Below are 20,736 nucleotides of genomic sequence, written 5' to 3' on the forward strand. Positions count from 1 at the left end.
CCAAAGTGGCATGCATCATGTTGGCCACTATGACAGCCGAGCTCCAAAAGTCCTATGAGAATTACTATCCTTTTGAGATGCACTAGGATTTGATGGACCGCTACCATCAGAGTGCTCGTCAAGAGCGATATGAAATCATCTCCTCCATAATAACAACCAGGATGAAGGATGGTGAACCCATCACAGGCCACATGCAGAAAATGCAAAGGTATGTGGACCGTTTGCTGAAACTGAATGTGAACTTCCCAGAGGAGTTGGCAATAGATATCATTTTGCACTCCTTACCTTCGTGTTATGATCAATTCCGCATAACATACCACATGAACAAGGAGGAAGTTACACTCAGCAAACTTCAAGGACTTTTGAAGACCGCGAAAAGTGGTCTTAAGGGTAAATCGATTGTTACCACTTCTACTCCAAACTCCACCCCTGTCTTGGCAATCGGGAAAGGTAGAGGAAAGAAGAGGAAGAACCCTTCGAAGGGTACCAAGGGAAAGTCCCTTGATGGCTCCTCTTCAAGTGGAACCAAGAAAGGTTTCGTCACTCCTTCTTCTGACCCAAAAGAGGCTGAATGCTTCTATTGCCATGAAAAGTCACACTGGAAGCGGAACTGCCCAAAGTACCAGCAAGATGTGAAGGATGGGAAAGTAAAACCCAACCATGCAGGTATTTACACTATATTGTCTAATAACTCACCCTATTCTAACTCTTGGGTCCTTGATACCAGTTGTGGTATTCATATTTCTTCTGATTTGCAGGGACTAAGAAGAAGTGAGAATGTGGAGCATGGAAAGATAAACTTGATCATGGGGAATAGGAAAGCTTCACATGTCACCAAGATTGGAGTTTATTCTTTGTTGCTAAGTAGTGGGTTTACATTAGATTTGAATAAATGTTGTTACTCGCCTGAAATGGCAAGAAATATTATTTTCTTTCATGCTTGGTACAAACAAGGTTTTACCTTTTCATTTGATAATGATAGTGGTGGTATTTATGCTTTCTTTATTAATGTTCTTTATTTTAAAGCATTACCTTGTGATGGTGTGTATGAAGCTGTGTCGGTTGTAGACAATCTAGGAAATAATGTGTTGTGTATTGATTCTTCTAATAATAACTTGGATAAAGCATCATTATGGCATTGTCTTCTTGGACATGTAAGCAAGAAACGCATAGGCCAACTCCAAAAGGATGGAGTGTTGGAGTCATTTGATCTAAAGTCAGATGATAGTTGTGAATCATGCTTACTTGGGAAAATGACAAAGTCACCCTTTACTGGTACATGTGCTAGGGGTGAAGGTTTGTTGGATCTTGTACACACTGATGTGTGTGGACCCTTCAAAACTGCCACAAGGGATGCTAATCGTTATTATGTGACTTTTACTGATGATTTTAGTAGATATGGATATATCTACTTAATCAAGCATAAGTCAGAGACTTTTGAAAGGTTTAAAGAGTTTAAACAGAAAGTAAAGAATCAATTGGGCAGGAACATTAAGATGCTTCGATCCGATCGAGGTGGTGAGTATCTTAGCACAGAGTTCATCGACTATCTTAAGGAATGTGGGATTATCTAACAATTGACACCTCCCAGGACACCACAGTTGAATGGTGTGACTGAGAGGCGCAATTGAACCTTGTTGGATATGGTTCGTTCCATGATGAGTCGAGCTTCGCTACCAATCTCATTCTGGGGGTATGCCTTAGAGACTGCCGCCCATATCCTTAATCTAGTCCCTACTAAGAAGGTTGCCAAAACACCTCATGAGATGTGGACTGGAAAAGTTCCCAATCTGGACCACATCAAGATTTGGGGTTGCGAGGCTTTTGTGAGGCGTGAGTCTCACGATAAGCTCGAACCTCGAAGTGAGAGGTGTATTTTCATCGGCTACCCACAGAGATCCTTTGGTTACCTTTTCTACAGACCCAATGATAATGTGGTATTTGTAGCAAGGAGAGGAGTCTTTCGAGAGAGAGAATTTATAAGCCAAGGAAACAGTGGGAGGCAAATTGACCTTGAAGAAATTCAAGAGTCAAGTGGTGAAGGAACCTCAAACCCTAGCAATCAACCTGAGGAGGAAACTCCTGTTGATCCGACAGAAGAGTCTGTACCTCTGAGGCGTTCCACGAGAGTTAGGAATGCACCTGAGCATTACTATGGTTTCCATATTCATGCGAAAGGTGATACACTTATCAGTGATAGCACACTGGTAAGTCTGGATGAACCTAAATGCTATACGGAAGCCATGGCAGGCCCTGAGGCTGCTAAATAGAAAGAGGCTATGGACAACGAGATACAGTCCATGTATGACAATCAAGTTTGGAACTTGGTTGACAATGTACCAGGTCGCAAGACAGTCGGGTGCAAATGGATCTTCAAGAAGAAAACCGACATGGATGGTAATGTACACACTTATAAGGCGCGACTGGTTGCAAAGGGCTTTTCTCAAACTCCGGGAGTTGATTATGATGAGACCTTTTCACCAGTAGCCAAGATTAAGTCTATTAGGGTTATGCTAGCCATTGCTGCATTTCATGACTATGAAATATGGCAAATGGATGTCAAAATCGCTTTCCTTAATGGAAAGTTGGTCGAGGATGTTTACATGAGTCAGCCAGAGGGTTTTGTCAGTGCAGAGTACCCTAATAGAGTGTGTAAGCTTGAGAAATCCATCTATGAATTAAAGCAAGCACCTCGCAGTTGGAATCTTTGTTTCGATGAGAAAGTCAAAGAGTTTGGCTTTTCGAGGAGTGAAGATGAGTCCTGTGTATATGTCAAGGCTAGTGAGAGTATAGTCAGTTTTTTGGTATTGTATGTGGATGACATACTACTCATAGGAAATGACATCCCAACTTTGCAAGAAGTTAAGTCCTGGCTTGGGAAGTGTTTCGCTATGAAGGACCTTGGAGAAGCTGCCTATATCCTAGGGATAAGGATTCTGAGAGACAGGAGTAAAAGACTAATTGGACTTAGTCAGAGTACCTACTTGGAGAAAGTGCTGAATAGGTTCAACATGCAGAATTCCAAGAAAGGAGAATTACCGATCCAGAGTAACACCAGACTGAGTAAGACTCAGAGCCCGAGTACAGAGGTTGAGATAGCTGAGATGAGTCGAGTACCTTATGCTTCCGCTGTAGGATCGATCATGTATGCTATGACTTGTACTCGTCCTGATGTGGCCTTTGCATTGAGCATGGTCAGTAGATATCAGGGGAACCCTGACAAGGCTCACTGGGCTGCGGTAAAGAACATTCTCAAGTACCCGCGGAGGACTAAGGACTGGGTTCTTACCCTCGGTGGGAGTGATGACTTGAGAGTAGAAGGGTATAGTGATGCTAGCTTTCAGACTGATAGGGATAATTTCCGCTCTCAGTCAGACTGGGTCTTTACCTTAAACAGAGGAGCAATTTCTTGGAAAAGTTCCAAACAGGAGACAGTGGCTGATTCAACTTGCGAATCAGAGTATATAGCGGCAAGCGAGGCAGCAAAGGAGGCTATATGGCTAAAGAACTTCATTGAAGACCTTGGAGTTGTACCAACTATAAAGGAGCCCATAGAGATTTTCTGTGATAGTGAAAGTGCAGTTGCCTTAGCCAAGGAACCATGGGATCACGGGAGATCCAGACACATCAACAGAAAATACCATTTCATCAGACATCGAATAGAAGAAGGACTCCTCGTGGCAAAGAGGGTATCATCAGATGAGAACCCGGTAAATCCCCTCACGAAGGGACTGGGTAGGGTTAAGCATCTCCATCATGCAAGGCACATAGGGATGAAGGATGATATTAGTTTTAGTAGTTAGATAGCTTTGAAATGTGTAAATTGTAATTGACATTTGATGATGAATAAAAGTTGTATTTATTTATGAGTAAAGTGTTGCTATCTTTTGTCAATCGTTTACTATCGTTTCATTTTGCATGTTTTGACTTCCAGAATAATTATGTTTGTTAAATCATATTATTCGAATTCTCCACAGTCGGTCATATGTTGGAAGTAGGTATGAATCAAGACTGTCATGAGGTGGTTGTAGAGGTCTAAGATGTTGGACATGGCTACAACACTCATGAGGTGCTCATAAGTTCTGAGTATTGGATTCAACCCACGCTCGCTGGTATCACTTCATGGAATTTATCTCGAGTGATCGCGAGACGGTAATATCATATAAGTCTTCAAACCTATAGATATGACTTGTTGCCTATGAGTTGGTTATGCATTGATTGTACGAAAACGCATTGGTAACTCGATGTTACAAAACGTGCCTTTGTGTATGATTCAACAAGTAGTAGAACAAGCATATGAGTCGAAGTTTATCTGTTCCTTCTTGGATTAGAAGCGATATCTGGGCCCCTCGATGATTTTGTGTTGACCCATGTACCGGGCCCGGTCAGAACTAAGTTGATGTGTTCAATTAAGTTCTATGTCAAACAAATCGGAAATCGGGAAACAAACTGCTGGACAATAAGTAAGACATTGTTCCATGTATTTTTCCGGCTGATATCTAGAACAGAGGATTATATGATCACTTATCTTAAATGGCGTATCATCATTATCTCAGTTCCGAGAGACCTTGAAAGAACTACGATTGCTGATCGGTTCCTGAAGTCATTCTTGCAGTTATAGTTATTAGACTTATCCAAGTGGGAGACTGTTGGATTAGGTGTCTAAGTTCATAACTATTTCTGGGATGTACTTGACCCGATTAGCATGGTCCATTTTGGTTGCATGGCATCATGCATTTGGATAGACTAAAATGAGAGAAATAACACTTAAGGATTATTAATATATTATAAGTTCTAATATATTAATAATATTATTTAATTAGTATTGATCAAGAATTAATTTGGAATTAATTAAGTGATCAAAAGAAGACTAATTAAATATATGGGTTGATTGTGTAAATCATCCATACTATTATATAGTGAGCTAATGCTTCATGAATTATCAAGTTGGGCTAAAACCCATAGGATGCTCCATGGTAGTTATAGAACCCATGGGTCATGGAAATGAAAAGTCATGACAATTAGGGTTTACATGGTGTAACCCTAATTGTAACACACTATATAAGCATCCTTATGTTCACCAAAAATCGGCCACTAAGCATACAAGTGAGGGCTAGCCGATTTCAAGAAGTGTATCATTCCTCTCTAAGTTATTCCAAGTGCATTTGGTGTTGTGTGAGACATTTGAGGCATCACACTTGAGGTGCTAGGCTCACAAGGTGTTCAAGGAATCCAAACTACTTCAAGGTATGTATTTCCTACTAACTTTTAAGGTTAAAAGTTTCCCATGTATGCTAGATAGGTTATGAACCTTGGAAAAACAATTTTGCATGTATCATAGATAAAACATAGATCCAATGTTTCTAGGGTTGCATGTACACCATAGGAGTGTTAGAATGCTCAAAACCCTTTAGTTAGTACATTGGTAGTCACTTAGATAAAACTACAGTACATCTTTACTTTTCCCATTTCATTCACATTGTGATCTTCTCACATAAACGGTAATGAAAACTATATTTTGGTAATGATAGTCATACTTTGGGAAAATACTCACTTTTACAAAGGAACAAACATAAAGAACAGTTGGGTCTTGGTAGAAGACTACTTTAGTAGAAAATATAGGATTTTCTAGGAAGTTTACAAACATTTACATCAAACACTTACAAACTTTTACATCAAACATTTACAAACACTTTCTTCAAACATATACAAACAATGACACTAAAATACTTATGAACTCACCAGCTTTAATGCTGATCTACGCTTTCAAAATGACTTGTATTCTCAGGTCACCAGTAGACAGGTACCGATGACCAGGTTTTGAGAAGATGGAGCACGTTCAAGACTCATCTCTTATTTTGATTCATATTTTGGTGTCTTATATACTATTCAGAACACACTTGTATTAAACTTATACTATTAATGCAATGGATGATGTTGTTGCTTGTTTTACTATTATGCATTGTTGTGATATTGTACATGACGTCCTCCGCCCCCGAACGTTTCCGCCGTTCTGGTTTGGGGGTGTGACATTATCCTCCCATGCATGTGTATTAGCTCCTTTGATGAAGTTGTATAGCTAGGGCTTAGATTTGGGACCCATTGAGCCATGCAAAAGCTCAAAGTTATCGACTTTACGGATTAAGACATGTTTTGGAACTGGCTTTGTGTAATGGACGTTTGGGCTTAAAGGTTTAAGACCTTTTCTAGATGGATTAAAAACTGAGAGCGTACGCGGGGCGTACGCCAGTGTACGCTGCGTGTACTGGGTCAACACCCCGTAGGTTGGTCAAGACTCGGAATACGTCGGGCGTACTGACTGAGTACGCAGGGCGTACTCAGTCAGTGTTGACTTATTTGACCGATTGACTTTTTTTTTTACTTTAACCTTTGACCAGAGGCTTGACCAAAGTTGACCTAAGGGTAATTTGGGTATTTGATAAGTGGCTTATGATTTGGTTTCTATTTGAAGGTGACTAGTAAAGCCGACAACGTTCAAAATTTATTCAGTTGTGGTTAGTATGTGAGGTTAGGTTCCTCACTGTGTTTGGCGGGTCGAAGGTACCAATGCCGACCCATGGTTTATTATGATTACGATGCTAGGTGTCTGCGTGACTCTTGCATGTATGATATCTGATATGTGTCTGTATGAGTACTGGGCAGCAATCGAGGCCGGGCGAATATATTGTATACTATTTATCTTTGTGATACTTGCATGTGTTTATGTGTTTGTATGTATACCGGGCGGGGCCCGATGACTAACAGATTTGTTCCGAGCGGGGCCGGATGACTGGCAGATTTGTTCCGAGCGGGGCCGAATGACTGACAGATTTGTTCCGAGCAGGGCTCGATGTCGGGCGGGGCCCATTATATGTTTGATAGTATGGTATGTGGTATTTTGAGGAACTCACTAAGTTTGTGCTTACGGTTTTCAATTTGTGTTTCAAGTACTTCTAGTTAGAAGGGGAAGAGTTCGGGATGACTGCATTGCACACACCACATTGTTCAGTATTTTACATAACTCTAATGTATTTAGATGTTTATTGACATACTCCGATTTCACTATGGTTTTATTGTTTTTTTCTTTTGGATAATGATTTTATTACTACAAAAATCAAAATTTTTGGAAGGATACACTCTATATGGTAAATAAGCCCGTTGCATAAATAAATTTTTTTAAAAACAAAATTGTCTTGAATGACCGTTTTTTTTTTTTTATTATTATTATTATTATTATTATTTATTTATTTATTTATTTATTTATTATATTGTTGTTATTTATTACTAATAGAAGTAGATGGACGTTAAATGGATAGGGTCCAATCGGAGACCCCACCTGACCTTTCCCCTCAGCTCCAACCGCCGACTCCACTCCTGAGTCGTTTTTGCCTGCTCCCCGACGACCCTTCTCAGTCTCCTTCCCAAATCAAGATGGAGTTTTTCTGCTACAACTCGATTTTTATTTTATTTTTATTTATTTATTTATTTTTTTGCTTTCGACCATCACTGTCTTCATCGCCAAAAAGGTTAAAAAAAAGATGAGTAGGGCTCAGCGCAGATGAATCAACGAATATAGTGACGGTTCGTGGTTCGTTGTGGTCCTTGTGGAAGCATTAAAAAGACTACTCCTTTAACAATCACTAATAAAAATAGGAAATTGGCATACCTCTTCGCTGTCCCCTGCAGCAACCGCACAATGAAAACCCTGGAGTTGACCTAATCGACAATCCAACACAAGGTTCAGTGCCTTCCGGATTCAGTTCAACCTAATGCAGAATCAAGTTCGTATCATTGTTAGCATTCAAGTGAAGGTATCCGTTTAGTTTTTTTTTTTTTTTACACATAAAGTAGACAAATGATTCAGGTTTTGTTTAGATTGAGTCATGTTTTTGGATTAAATTTGGGGTTAAGATTTTGGTTTCAGTTAGGCAGGTTGTTGGGTTTCTATATCGGTGTCACTGTTACGATTTTGGGTACATCTTAACATCAACAACAATGGCGGAGTAATAGTAAATGTGTGTTTTGGCAGGTGAGTTCAGATTGCAAAAATATGTCTTGATGAACAAGGCTAGTTTTATATACCAACAATCATATGGTTTAGAAAACTCTTCATCTGAAGAACAATGGTGGGTCGACAATAAGAGACGATATCATGAGCCTTAAGATGAACCACACCACCACCAATTCAAAAATACCCAGGGGGTACAATCTGCTATTGCATGAGGTACAAGTCTATTGGACTATCTTCCCACACACAGAACTACAGAAGTCATGTGGATATTTTTTTATACAAGTATTAGTAGATTGTCCACGTAAGCATTTCCGAGACAAAAAATAAAAAGCAACTTGTTAGAAGGTCGTATTGAATGTTTTGGTCCTAACCTGAAACTTTGTTACAGATGTTTTGTATAAAAACCAACAGTATTGCCTAAATCATGAAAAAAGGTGAGAAGCTCTTTGATAAATAAGTATTTAGCTTTTGTATTGATATTAATAATAGTAATAATAAGTAATTTAAAATTATTTAGAAATTCCACATCATCGGTTTTGTACACATGACAGATGATGTGGATGATGAAAATTCAAATGGCAACAACTTGTACCACATCATTGATTAAATCAATCTGCCCTGAAAAGTCATTGATTATGATGATGACATCAACAGTGGGAAAACAACTCAAGTTGTATTGAAAAAATTAATTGATAAGAAACTCCTAAGGAGGCTCAGACCATATATACTCTATCTCAACACTTTCAATGAAAAAACAACTCAATTTATAGAAAATATCACGCGATAAGAAATTTCTTGGAAATGATATATCTTTTTCTCTGTATATAGTTCATTTCATTTAGGTGCTCCAACCACATACATTTTGTCTCAACTCTCAGCAAATTTACGCATCCGTGGCATCCCTTAATTTCTTCTTCGTCATTTAAAGGGTGCGCTTGAGTTTGGTGTTGCTCTGGGAATCTGTGGTACGTTCCTCTAACTGTTAAACTGATGAATTATATATAAGTTACCAAGAAAGAAACGAAAGTGCTAATTAATGAAGTTTTATATAAGTTATTTTAAGAAATGTCAGATCCGGAATGTGAGAAACGTATTTTGACTTAATCTAATCAAAGTTGTGAAGTTTTTGAATTAGTGTCGTTAAAAGATCAAATTAAGCATTTTGTGAAGTGAATACCTGTTTTTTATGTTATAAACCAATGGAATTTGGATAAAAATGAGTCTAATGGTGTGTCTGTGTTGTGGATACAAAAAGAAAATCCAACGGGGCGATTTTCCTTGAGTCATACACATAGATTATGTACCTTTTATATATATATATATATATATATATATATATATATATATATATAATTCTTTTTTGGCTTATTGACTTTTTTTTTTCCTTAACAGAAAAGCATAGTGAAAAAAGCTTAAAAGTAACTTTTTATTTGATTTTTACTTGAGAGTTGAAACTTCATTTGACCTGATAATATTTGTGTTATTTGATTTTAATGAATTTAAGACTAACAATATTTTTAATTATTAGGGTGATAGACATTATTTAGGACTTTTTAACTTTGATTTGGATTTGTATATTGTTTTTTTATGACGTATATTATATTTTATAATTATTTTTTATTCCGCCTCGAGGCTTACATTGTGGTTTTTTATGACTTGCTTGTATTATACTTTCAAAGGAGTTTTTACATGGTAACCATTTATCTCGGTTATGAGTTGTGCATGGTTTTCCTACATAATAACAGGTTTTATTGGAAACTCGAATCTCTTTGTGTAAAGTTCTTTTCATTGAAGTGCTCATACCACTTGCATTCTCTCTCAACAAATCAACACATCGATGGCATCTTCTTCATCATCTCCCTCTGTTCCGGCCTTTTCTTCTCATTCATGGAAGTACCATGTTTTTCTTAGCTTTAGAGGAGAAGATACTCGCAGAAATTTTGTGGATCATCTCTACTCGGCTCTTGAACAACAAGGAATCTACACCTACAAGGACGATGAAACACTTTCTCGGGGCGAATCAATCGGCCCAGCCCTTATGAAAGCTATAGAAGAATCTCAGATTGCTGTCATCATATTCTCAGAGAACTATGCAGACTCTTCATGGTGCTTAGATGAACTTGCATGTATTATGAAATGCAAGGATATGAAAGGCACAATCGTTATGCCCATATTCTATGGCGTCGATCCCTCTGAAGTACGAAAACAAAAACAAAAATATGGAGAAGCATTTGCCAAGCATGAGTTGGAGAACAAGAAGAAAGTTAAATCTTGGGGACAAGCAGTTGTGGAGGACCCTTGGGGATTGCTCTCTGCACCTCTAGAACAAATCCGGAAATACCAAGAAGCCTTTGCCAAACATGAGTTGGAGCACAAGGCCAAGGTTGAATCTTGGAGAAAAGCACTTGTTGATGCAAGTAACATTTCTGGATGGGAACCCAAGCACGTTGCCAACGGGTAATGTTCTTTTTTGTTTTTGCACTTTTTATGCCTAGAATATGCATGCTCTACAACTCATTTACACTTGTACCTTGTTAGCTTTTTATACAAATATAATTATTCTTGATGATGTTGATGACCGTGTAGATCAATTGATCAGTTATGTATAGGCTGAATTTAAATTATGATGGATTTCATTGACTTCTAATTCTGATTTCTTATTTAACGCCCCGCTTCAAGCTACAACAAAGAAATCCATCTTGCTTTGTTTGTTGCTATTTGAAACTATTCAATGTTTCCCAAGAATATTACTACATTTACTTGTGATGTTAACCTTACAAGTCCTATTTTGAATCTGAACTTTCATGGAGCATGAAACAAATTACTTTTTTATCAATTCGAGTATGTGTTAATAATCCTTGTATATCCAATGTGTAGGCATGAATCAAGGGTTATCAAAGAAATTGTTGACACAATTTCAGAGAGGTTGCAGTTAGTACCTTCAAGTGCAAATGAGGACCTGATCGGAATGGCGGCTCGCATACAACGTTTGAAATCAGAGTTACAAATTGGGTCAGGTGGTGTGCTCATGATTGGAATATGGGGGGTTGGGGGTGGTGGTAAGACTACTCTTGCTTCTTCTATTTATGATGAAATCTCTAGCAAGTTCGATGGTTGTTGCTTTGTACAAAATATCCGGGAGGAATCAAGCAAGATTAATGGTTTGGTAAGCTTGCAAAAAAAAATTATTTCTGGTGTTTTGAAACAAAAGGAAGTGCAGGGAATAGAGAGAGTTGAGGAAGGAAGACGCATAATACAAAATAGGTTATGTCATAGAAAGGTCTTGATTGTTCTTGATGATGTGGATCAGCTTCACCAACTAAAAGCATTAGCCGGATCACATGATTGGTTTGGTGAAGGAAGCCGAGTAATAATGACAACTAGAGATGAGCATATATTAAATGCACACAGAGTAAATGTGACACACAGTATTAGATTGTTAAACAGTGATGAGGCTATTAAGCTATTTTGCAAGCATGCACACCGAGATCACACACCCATGGAAAATTATGAGCAGCTTTCAAAAGAGGTGGTCTCTTATGCCGGTGGGCTTCCATTAGCACTTACAATTCTTGGTTCATTTCTGTGTGACAAAAATATTCATGAGTGGAGGAGTGCATTAGCCAGACTGAAAGAGATTCCAAATGATAATATTCTGGAAACGCTAAAAATCAGCTTTGATGGACTCACAAAGGTTGAGAGAGAGTTGTTCCTTGATATTGCATGTTTCTTTAGGGGGAAGTACAAAGACAAGGCAATGGGGATCTTTGATGCTTGTGGTTTTCATCCAGTTATAGGAGTAAAGGTGTTGATACAAAAGGCTCTCATAACTATTTCAGAAGATGGATATTTTGATATGCATGATCTGGTGCAAGAAATGGGACACTATATTGTTAGAGGGGAACACCCTAAGAACCCTGCAAAACATAGTAGGATTTGGAAGAAGGAAGATGTTTTAAAAATATGTGCTATGGATGCAACCACGGTAATGTTTAAGCTAGCTTAGCATGATATATTATGTATGTATGTATAAACAATCACTTTTGAATCAATCCTGAATCATGACACCATTTTGTTCCTCTATCACAGGAACTTGACAAGATTGAAGCAATAGAAATGGATTTCCCGTTAAAGCAAGCAAAAAAACAAGAACAAGATCTTCATTCGGTTTCTGCAAACATGAAGAACCTTCGGTATATGGAATCGATAGGGGATCCTGCAAAATATTTGTTTACTGACCTTCCACTAAGGGAGCTTTGCTGTCTTATATTGTCCGCAGGCTCTCAAAAGCAACTTTGGGAGGGTTGTAAGGTAGTTTGTATTGTTCATCACTTTATATAATTAACAGATGAAAACAAAGTTGATCATGAATTACAGACATGACTAATCCTGAGTATACTTCAATTATCTATAGTATTGAAAAGCACATGGACCTTTATTCTGTGAATGTCCTTTGTCTTGATAACTATAAAATTTTCAAAATATGATTTCAATCTATTTTTTTGTTGATTAAAAACCATTATAAAATATTGATATCACTGATTTGGGTTTAAAGATATTCTATTATCTTTGTTTTTGTCAAGTGATTTATAGATACTTTATTAAACAGTTGAACACTTCAGATGATTTCCATTTGTGTTTGTCTGTGTGTGTTTGTGTCTGTCTGTGTGTGTGCTATTTTCCTTCAAATCTTGTCACCTTGATACATTTTTGACTTGTTTGCACTTGTACTCAACAGGTGCTTCCAAGTTTGAAGTTATTGGAACTTAGCCATATGAATAAGCTAATCATGACACCAAATTTTAATGGAATTCCAAATCTTGAAAGATTCATTCTTCGTGGCTGTCTGTGTTTAGAAGAAATTCATCCATCGATTGGATGCTTGGAAAAGCTTGTTTTCTTATCTATAGAAAATTGTCGGAGTCTTGAGATATTTCCACCCATTAGGGGAATAAAGAAACTCGAGACCCTTGAATTCACAGAGCACCCCAAACTTGTTAAGTTTCCAAAGATCCACCATCAGAGGATGGAGAATTCAACACATCTTGATTTGGATGATAATAGTGGGAGCGAAGTTGCATCCTACATAGAATCTAGTACAAACTCTGTTGTTAGTTGTTTGAGGTGTGGTTGCAGAGATCTTCCTGGTGTAGAATGTTGTGTAGAGGGGCCTTGTTTATGTCGCAACATATTCTTAGTTTTGTTTCACAACTTGCAAGAACTCCACTTCTTAAGGAAGTTGGATCTGAGCGAGTGCAATTTGGGAAATGAAGATATAGGCTCTGATGTTTTGGAGTTGCCCAACTTGCAAGAACTCAATCTATTCAGAAATAAGTTTTCACAGTTAAGTTTTAGTTGCTTGCAATTTCCTCGGCTCAAATGGCTCGACGTGTCATTCTGCAAAGAACTTGTAGAATTGTCGGAGCTGCCACAAAGTATAGCTATTGTTAGAGCGGATTGTTGTGACTCACTTGAAAGCTTTGGAGGTATCTCAAACTGTAAATGGTTGTGGAAAGTCTCACTTTGGGGGGCTTACAAATTAGGTCCACGTGTTGGTGAGATATTACTAGGCTCCATGCTCCGGGTTTGGCTCTATACTCTACGTACCTTTTGAATTTTGTTCTTTATCATATTAATTAACCCAATTGCATACAGATAAATGAATGTGTTTTCCATGGCAGGGGAATGCTATTGAAGATCATTTTATCAGTTTCACCATTCCATATCAGATTCCAAAGGGGTTTGTAGGGAGGTTCTTTAGGGGAAAAACATTTACAAAGCGTCTCCCACATGTTAAATGGGACCCATATAAAAGGCATATTCAATCTGGTGAAGAAAAGTTTAGACTGCGTCTTCCAGATGATTGGTGCAATGACTTTTCTGGGTTCTTAATACGCATTATATTCCAGGACACAGATATGGAGATTGACATAAGCATCAAGAAGGATCCAGATGAAGAAGATTCTCGGTTTGAGATTTGGCATGAGTCTAATGAAACACCAGAGCCTGAATCTGATGGAGAAGTAAAGACATATGTGGGATATGTTTCCTTTAGTTCATTGAGGCAAACCACATCATTGAATTCATCATACAGTATTATTTCATTTTCCATAAAGAGCAATTGGACTTCGTTTGCAGTTGAGCTCGTTCCTAGAAAAAGTAAAGATGATCCCGTGCAAACAACCAAAGTTGCAACAGATTGCTCAGAATTTTGGCATGAGGAAAATGATGAATATAAAGCATTTATGATCCAAGATAATTCAAAATATTCTATCAATATTATATGGAAAGCTTAGAAAAACATCTAACAAAACCATACACCCATAGGACGTCTGTCGACTCGTTGCCAGTTCGTATAGTCTGTATAGTCTGAGTGACTCTGAACTTATGGTTGTGATTACACTGCAACATACATCGAGAAACAAATTGCAAAGGGAGGAGAACAGATGTCCTGAAGATGATACCATAAAATATTTTGAGTATTGAGAGAGAATGCTTTGTATATAATTTCAAAGTATGTTTATTATGAAGGTTGTAACAGATCAAAGTTTTCGTGGTTCGATTTGAATGAATGAAGTTTATTTCAAAGTATGTTTATTATGAATGTTGTATGTTTATGTTTTCTAAAGTATGTTTTGTAACTTACTTAAAGTATGTTTATTATTCAGAATACCGGTGTGTGTAATTTTATATAAAACATGGAATATTTGTATAATTTTTATTAAACACCTAGCTTTTTTAAACGGGTAATTAAATAAGAAAAAGGGAAAACGAAAACGAAAACAAATTTTTTTTTTACATAATAATCACATAATACCTTATGTGATTACAAAAAATAATAATATTAATAAACGAAAACAAAAATAAAAAAAAATCGAAAAAAAAATAAAAAAACCAAGATCCGCAGAGGTGTTCATGGTTCCGCAGAGGTGTTTATGGTTCCGTAGAACCCCCTCTGCGGAACCTGTGGTCATTTTCCAAAATTCTCATTTACATGGTCATTTTCTTCAAAACCCCCTCCTTTTTGGTTATTTCTCGAAATTTTTCTTATGGAAATATTTGTTCAATAATAATTGAAATAAATAAATAAATGACTGAGATAATACATATTAACATCCAATAATATACGAAAATGACATCTTTAAAAAGGTAAAATAATATATTAAAGTAAATATCTATATTCAAATGTAAGAAATGTTAATATTATGTATTGATAATAGTTAATACGTTTTTTTGTGTAAGACCTATTTCTCTTTATTTTTATTTTCAAAACCCAAGATGGCATACTTCGTTTCCCACCTTCCCATCGCAGAAAATATTATAATTTTTTTATTAAACAACTATTCATTCATATATCGAGTAAAAATAAATGGTTAACTAAATACGTAATATTTAAAAAATTGCACTCCTCGGAAATGACAACTATTTCATCGAGGTAATTATGACATTACGACTTTGGAGATTTATTACCATTCAACATAGAGGCAAGAAGATGATTAGACCGGCCCTCCTTGTCTAAATTTTCAGATTTTAAAATTGAGTTTTTGTCATAAAAGTCCCTGAATTTACATAAACAAATTGGTTATGTCCAAAATCGATTTTTTTTTGCCACAGATACCTCACATTTTCCCATCATGTTTCATTTCAATGTTTTTCACCAGTTCCCCTTTACCAACGGGTTACATCCCCCTTTGCAACCGGTAACATTGTTAAGGCACTCTCCTCCGTTTCTCTTCGTTAACAAAGTACACTCTGTCAACATTGAGACACACAACCTGCCACCCTCCCATGCTACTACTTCTTCGGATGTAGGTAATAGGAACTCAAACGTTAAACTCCATCTGGTGAAGCATTGTCGTTATCTGAAGCACTCCATCTGGTGAAGCATTCTCGTTGTCTGAAGCTAGGGTTTTTTCAAGAGGTAAGAAATTACGGTCTGATCATGGTTTTTACGAGAAATCACCTCCATTAATTGCTTACTTTTCATGATAATGGTTACGATTGTGCATGGGTTAGAAATGGGTTCTTCAGCCGATGGTTACGACGACCCATTAAATGAGATGGATTTTGAGCTGCACGGGATTTACATGGATCATGAACCATGACAGGAGTTTGTATCAAGGCTTGATATATGTAAGGATGATTTTCTTAACATTCTACTTTGTGACTGATGAGGTGAAAGATCTAGTGGACCATGGTAATGATTTTCAAAACGATGAGGACGCAGAGGAAGTAGTGACGAACAACTACATAATACATGATCCAAATGTTAGGTGGTATAAGATGGAACCTAAGTTAGGGGACGTGTTTGAACCACCTGCACAACTGAAATTCTATGTGACAAACTATGCAGTAAATTGAGGGTACCAAACATACTTTCAAAAGAGTGACAATAGAAGAATTATTGCAAGATGTGGTAAGAGACATGAAGATAATAAATGCCCTTTTAGACTTTATGCAACTTGGATGTACAATAACAGAACCTTCCAGGTTAAGGCAATGAATTATGAGCATCTTTGTTCTAGAGTGTTTAAATTTGGGTCTATTGTTACCCCGTAATGGATTGGAAGACATTATGTTACCGAGATAGCAAATAAGCCTAAAGTTAAACTTAGGGAGATGATCAGTGACATCAAACAAAGGTATAGATGTGTGGTATCTAGAGGACAAGTTAGAAGGGCATAACAGTGGGCAAAAGAACTGATTGAGGGTAAATTAAATGAACACTATGCAAAAATTTGGGATTATGCCCAAGAGATGTTGAGATCAAACCCTGGGTCTACATGCAAAGTTGGTGTTACTAACAATCCAGATGAGAAGAATTATTTTAAAAATCCTAAAGGGTCAGGTAAAAGGTGAATTACTCACAGCCATAGGTAAAGATGCTAATAACCAAGTGTTCCCAATAGCTTGGGTTGTTGTTGATGTGGAAAACAAGGATAATTGGACCTGGTTTCTGGAGCTTCTGAAGGATGATCTTGACCTTGGTACTGGTGTAGATTTGGTTGTTATTTCTGATCAACATAAAGTAAGTTCCCTTATAATCATAGTGTATTTCTATATGGTTATAAATGTTGATATACTATGTTTTTTCACAGGGTTTGCTTGAATCTGTTAAGGTTATTTTGCCACATGTGGAGCACAAACAATGTGCTAGACACATTTATGCAAATTTTAATAAAGCTTTCTCTGGATTGGAGTTGAAGAAGTTGTTCTGGGCTTGTGCAATGAGTTGTCTTGAAGGTAACTTATTGAGAAACATGGAAAAAATAAAGACTATAAGCCCTAATACATATGAGTATCTAATGTCAAAAGAACCCAAAACATGGTGCAGAGCTTACATGAGTGTAGGGTTTGCTTGTGAGGCAGTGGAGAATGGTATTTCAGAGTGTTTCAACTTCCTAGTTGTAGAAGCTAGGAAAAAACCTTTGATCACAATGCTTGAGGAGATAAGGATATACATCATGGATATGTTTTCCTTTATGAATGATAAATGCAGTAAATGGAAAAGGTAATATATGTCTAGAAGTGATTAAGAAGATGAATCTTTTTGGAAAGAACTTTAGGTAAGACACAAAATAATTGTTTTTTTCTAACTGTCATTATAATTGATATATAATGACTAATACATACTCTTTTGTCTTCATGCAGGGTTTGGTTAGTAGTTAATAGCCTAGGAAATGTATTTGAAGTGAGAAGAGAATGTGCTAGTTACAAGGTAGATTTTGATGGTAGGGTTTGTTCTTGCTGATTATGGGATTTGTCTGGAAACCCTTGTGTCCATGCCATAACAGCCATTAATTATATCCATCAAACTCCAGAGGGATATATTAATGACTACTTTTCAGTGAATAAGTTCAAGGAATGCTACTCTACAAACATTAGTCATGTGAATGAGAGTAATATGTGGCCTGTAACTGGATACAACAAGCCTTTGCCACCTGTTGGTAGGAAAATGCCTGGTAGGCCCAGAACCAAGAGAAGGAGGCATGCAAGTGAGAAAGAGAGTAAGTTTAGTTCCACTTCAAGGGTGAAACCCCCAAGGACAGTAAGATGTGCTAATAGTCTTGAGTATGGGCATAATAAAAAAGGCTGCAAGAATGAAAAAAAGGATACCAATTCCTATGCCACCAAAGAAGAATGGGAGGCCTAGGAAAGGTGATGTAGCTGGATCCAATCAACATGCCATTCAACCACCTATAACATCAACTGTACCCACTAAACATAGTCAACAAGCAAGGCAACAAGATTGTCTACATGCTTCAAGTTCTAACATCGGTAAGAAAATGAGGAAATTAGGTTTAAGAGGCCTAAGTTTTAGAGTTGGTGGCATTGTATATGTGGGTAGTCAGTTAAGTGAAGTAACTATTCCAAGTGTTAGAAGGAAGAAATTGCGTGTAAGAAGGCCAAATCTTAGGAAGTCAACAACCAAATTTCAGGATGATTTCAACAACCAAGTTCCAGTTGTTAATGATATTCCAAATGACGTTGCTCAAGCTCCTACTGTTAATGATGTTCCTTTGGTGAATGAGGTGATAGAATAGGAAGAAATTGAGGTGTCAGTGAAGGTGCCAGAGTCAGTTGTTAATGAAGTTCATTTGGTCAATAACCAAGTTCCAGTTGTTAATGATATTCCAAATGATGTTGCTCAAGCTCCTGCTGTTAATGATGTTCCTTTGGTGAATGAGGAGATAGAAGAGGAAGATGACATTATGGTGCTAGAAGAAGAAGTAGTTGATGTTCCAGTAAAGGTTGCCCTAGATCTAAAAGAGAGTCTTGATGAAGTTGGAGATGCAATTGATCAAATTCTTGGTTCTGGAAATGCATCAGATGCATCTAATGTTCCATTGGTGAATGAAGGTGGTATAGAACCTGAATTCACTGAAGGACATGCATCAGATGTTCTCCCAAACAAAATCAAGATAAGTGTAGAAGGAATAGCAGATTTACTTGAAGCAGGATATTCCATGGCTGAAAATGAAAGCATGGGGAGGTTGAAAATTGAACTTGATGACACTTCACCAGTTCAGATGGTAGTTTATTAACCTTGTAATTTTAAATATATGTTTTTTCCCTTTATATAGGTTTGTTATTGCTTGCATCAGGACTTAAATAAGGATGAGCCTGATGTTGATGAAGGTGAAGTTGACTTTGTAAATGATGTTCTAAATGATGAAGGTGAAGGTGTTGAAAATCAAGATGATGGTGATGTGATTGAAAGTGAAGGTGAAGGTGAAGGTGTTAATGATGGGAATGAGGCTGCTGATGATGTTCTAAATAATGAGGTTGTTGATGATGGGAATAAGGTTGCTGATGATGGGAATGAGGCTGATGATGAAGGACATTTGATAGTGCCTAAGACAAGGAAAAGAAAGCCATCAGAGAGGATCACTAAACTGAAGCTTAAAAAGGCAGTTTTTGATAAAGATGGGGGTGGTTCCACATGTTCAAATCTAGTGAATTTGGAGTAGTTAGGTATGTATATGGGGGATTTATGTGGGGATGGTATACTTGTGCATTTGCATAGGAAGCCCTTTTTGGTACATTTAGTACATCTTAGTTTATACACCCACTAAGTGCACTTTTCATTCAGTTGTTCTCATGTACCTTTTGGGTTGCCTTTTTGGGATATATTTTAGGCAATTTGCTACAAATGGATGGATGATACATGTTAGTTGATCTTTTGTAATCTTTTGTAATGGTACATAAATACGGTGTAATGAATCCCCCCATTATGGCTATAATATGTTTGTTATGGATCAATATGTTTGTTATTTTTGTTATGTTTATATTTTGTTTTTTTATCCATACCATTTGCATCTATATTATGTACCATTTGTAGCTACATTTAGCCAATTTCAACATTGTACTTTACCATTTAGCCAATTTCATATATACTATGTACCATATGTTTGTTATGTACCATTTCATCATTGTACTTTACTATTTGCATTTCACAAATAATTTGCAACTAAAATCTTCATCCAATACAACAGTGACCAGCCAATTTCAGCATTGTACTTCCATTTGCATCTATATTATGTACCAAAGACATTGTGTTTTCATTTTCTTTTTCAAAAAGGAGAGACATTGCACGAATAAAAATTGGTAGCCAAGAACCCAACTCACAATCTCATTTTTAACATTCAACATGCGAACAAATTTGACCGGTAACCCATGAAGATATGAAAGCAAATTGAAAACTAGATAAATAAAAAAACCAAACAAAAAAATTGTCCTTAAACCTTTGTGAGAAAAAAATGAAACTTTTCAAGACCCTTTTTGTTAATCATTTGTACCAATGTTCATCTCCGATTACAAGAATAACCAACATTCATCTTTGATTTCACAACCCATTTTCCTTTTTGGAACAAAAAAACTTTCGTGGAGATGAAGACCAAACCTACAATGCAAAATCCTGAAGTTGAAGATTAAACCCTCAAAGCCACAAATAAGGATATTATAGCAAAAAAAACATTCGACCATTTGGTTCAATTTTAAAGATAAGACAAAACCTTCACTCATGTGGGTTAAATACGAAGAAGAAACCCACAAAGCATAATCATGGAACAAAAATCCTTAGTTATATGGTTCGATTTTGAATTAGCTTGAAGATGAAGACCAAACCCTCAAAACATGATTTTGAAATGGTTTGGTTTTCAATAATCTTGTTCGATTTCCACTCATTTGTAGGCTCTCAAGTACTCGATTTTGAGTTGGTTTTG

General features: G+C 36.9%; 1 protein-coding gene across 3 annotated transcripts; it reads left to right on the top strand.

The window, feature by feature from the left end:
- The first annotated feature begins 7,331 nt into the window (after positions 1–7,331).
- LOC145132143 (TMV resistance protein N-like) lies at positions 7,332–14,602 on the top strand. Of its 3 annotated transcripts, XM_079066819.1 has the most exons (9): positions 7,332–7,811; positions 8,030–8,224; positions 8,400–8,445; positions 8,840–8,976; positions 9,757–10,468; positions 10,889–11,996; positions 12,101–12,325; positions 12,750–13,595; positions 13,693–14,602. In XM_079066819.1, exons 5-9 carry the CDS (start codon positions 9,849–9,851, stop codon positions 14,305–14,307), a joined length of 3,414 nt encoding a protein of 1,137 aa, XP_078922945.1. In that variant the 5' UTR covers positions 7,332–7,811; positions 8,030–8,224; positions 8,400–8,445; positions 8,840–8,976; positions 9,757–9,848; the 3' UTR covers positions 14,308–14,602. The 3 variants fall into 3 exon arrangements, with proteins under 3 accessions (XP_078922945.1, XP_078922944.1, XP_078922946.1); XM_079066818.1 differs by lacking the exon at positions 8,400–8,445; XM_079066820.1 differs by lacking the exon at positions 8,400–8,445 and having other exon boundaries at positions 12,101–12,322.
- Positions 14,603–20,736: the final 6,134 nt, after the last annotated feature.

Source organism: Lactuca virosa, chromosome 8, assembly GCF_052849685.1.
Source record: "Lactuca virosa cultivar CGN04683 chromosome 8, Lactuca_virosa_CGN04683_v6, whole genome shotgun sequence".
NCBI classification, from domain to species: Eukaryota; Viridiplantae; Streptophyta; class Magnoliopsida; order Asterales; family Asteraceae; genus Lactuca; species Lactuca virosa.

Coding starts and splice junctions, on each gene's coding strand:
- LOC145132143 (XM_079066819.1), top strand. CDS start 9,849: ATGGCATCTTCTTCATCATCTCCCTCTGTTCCGGCCTTTTCTTCTCAT. Junction 10,469..10,888: donor CCCAAGCACGTTGCCAACGG/GTAATGTTCTTT, acceptor TCCAATGTGTAG/GCATGAATCAAGGGTTATCA. Junction 13,596..13,692: donor TACTAGGCTCCATGCTCCGG/GTTTGGCTCTAT, acceptor TTTCCATGGCAG/GGGAATGCTATTGAAGATCA.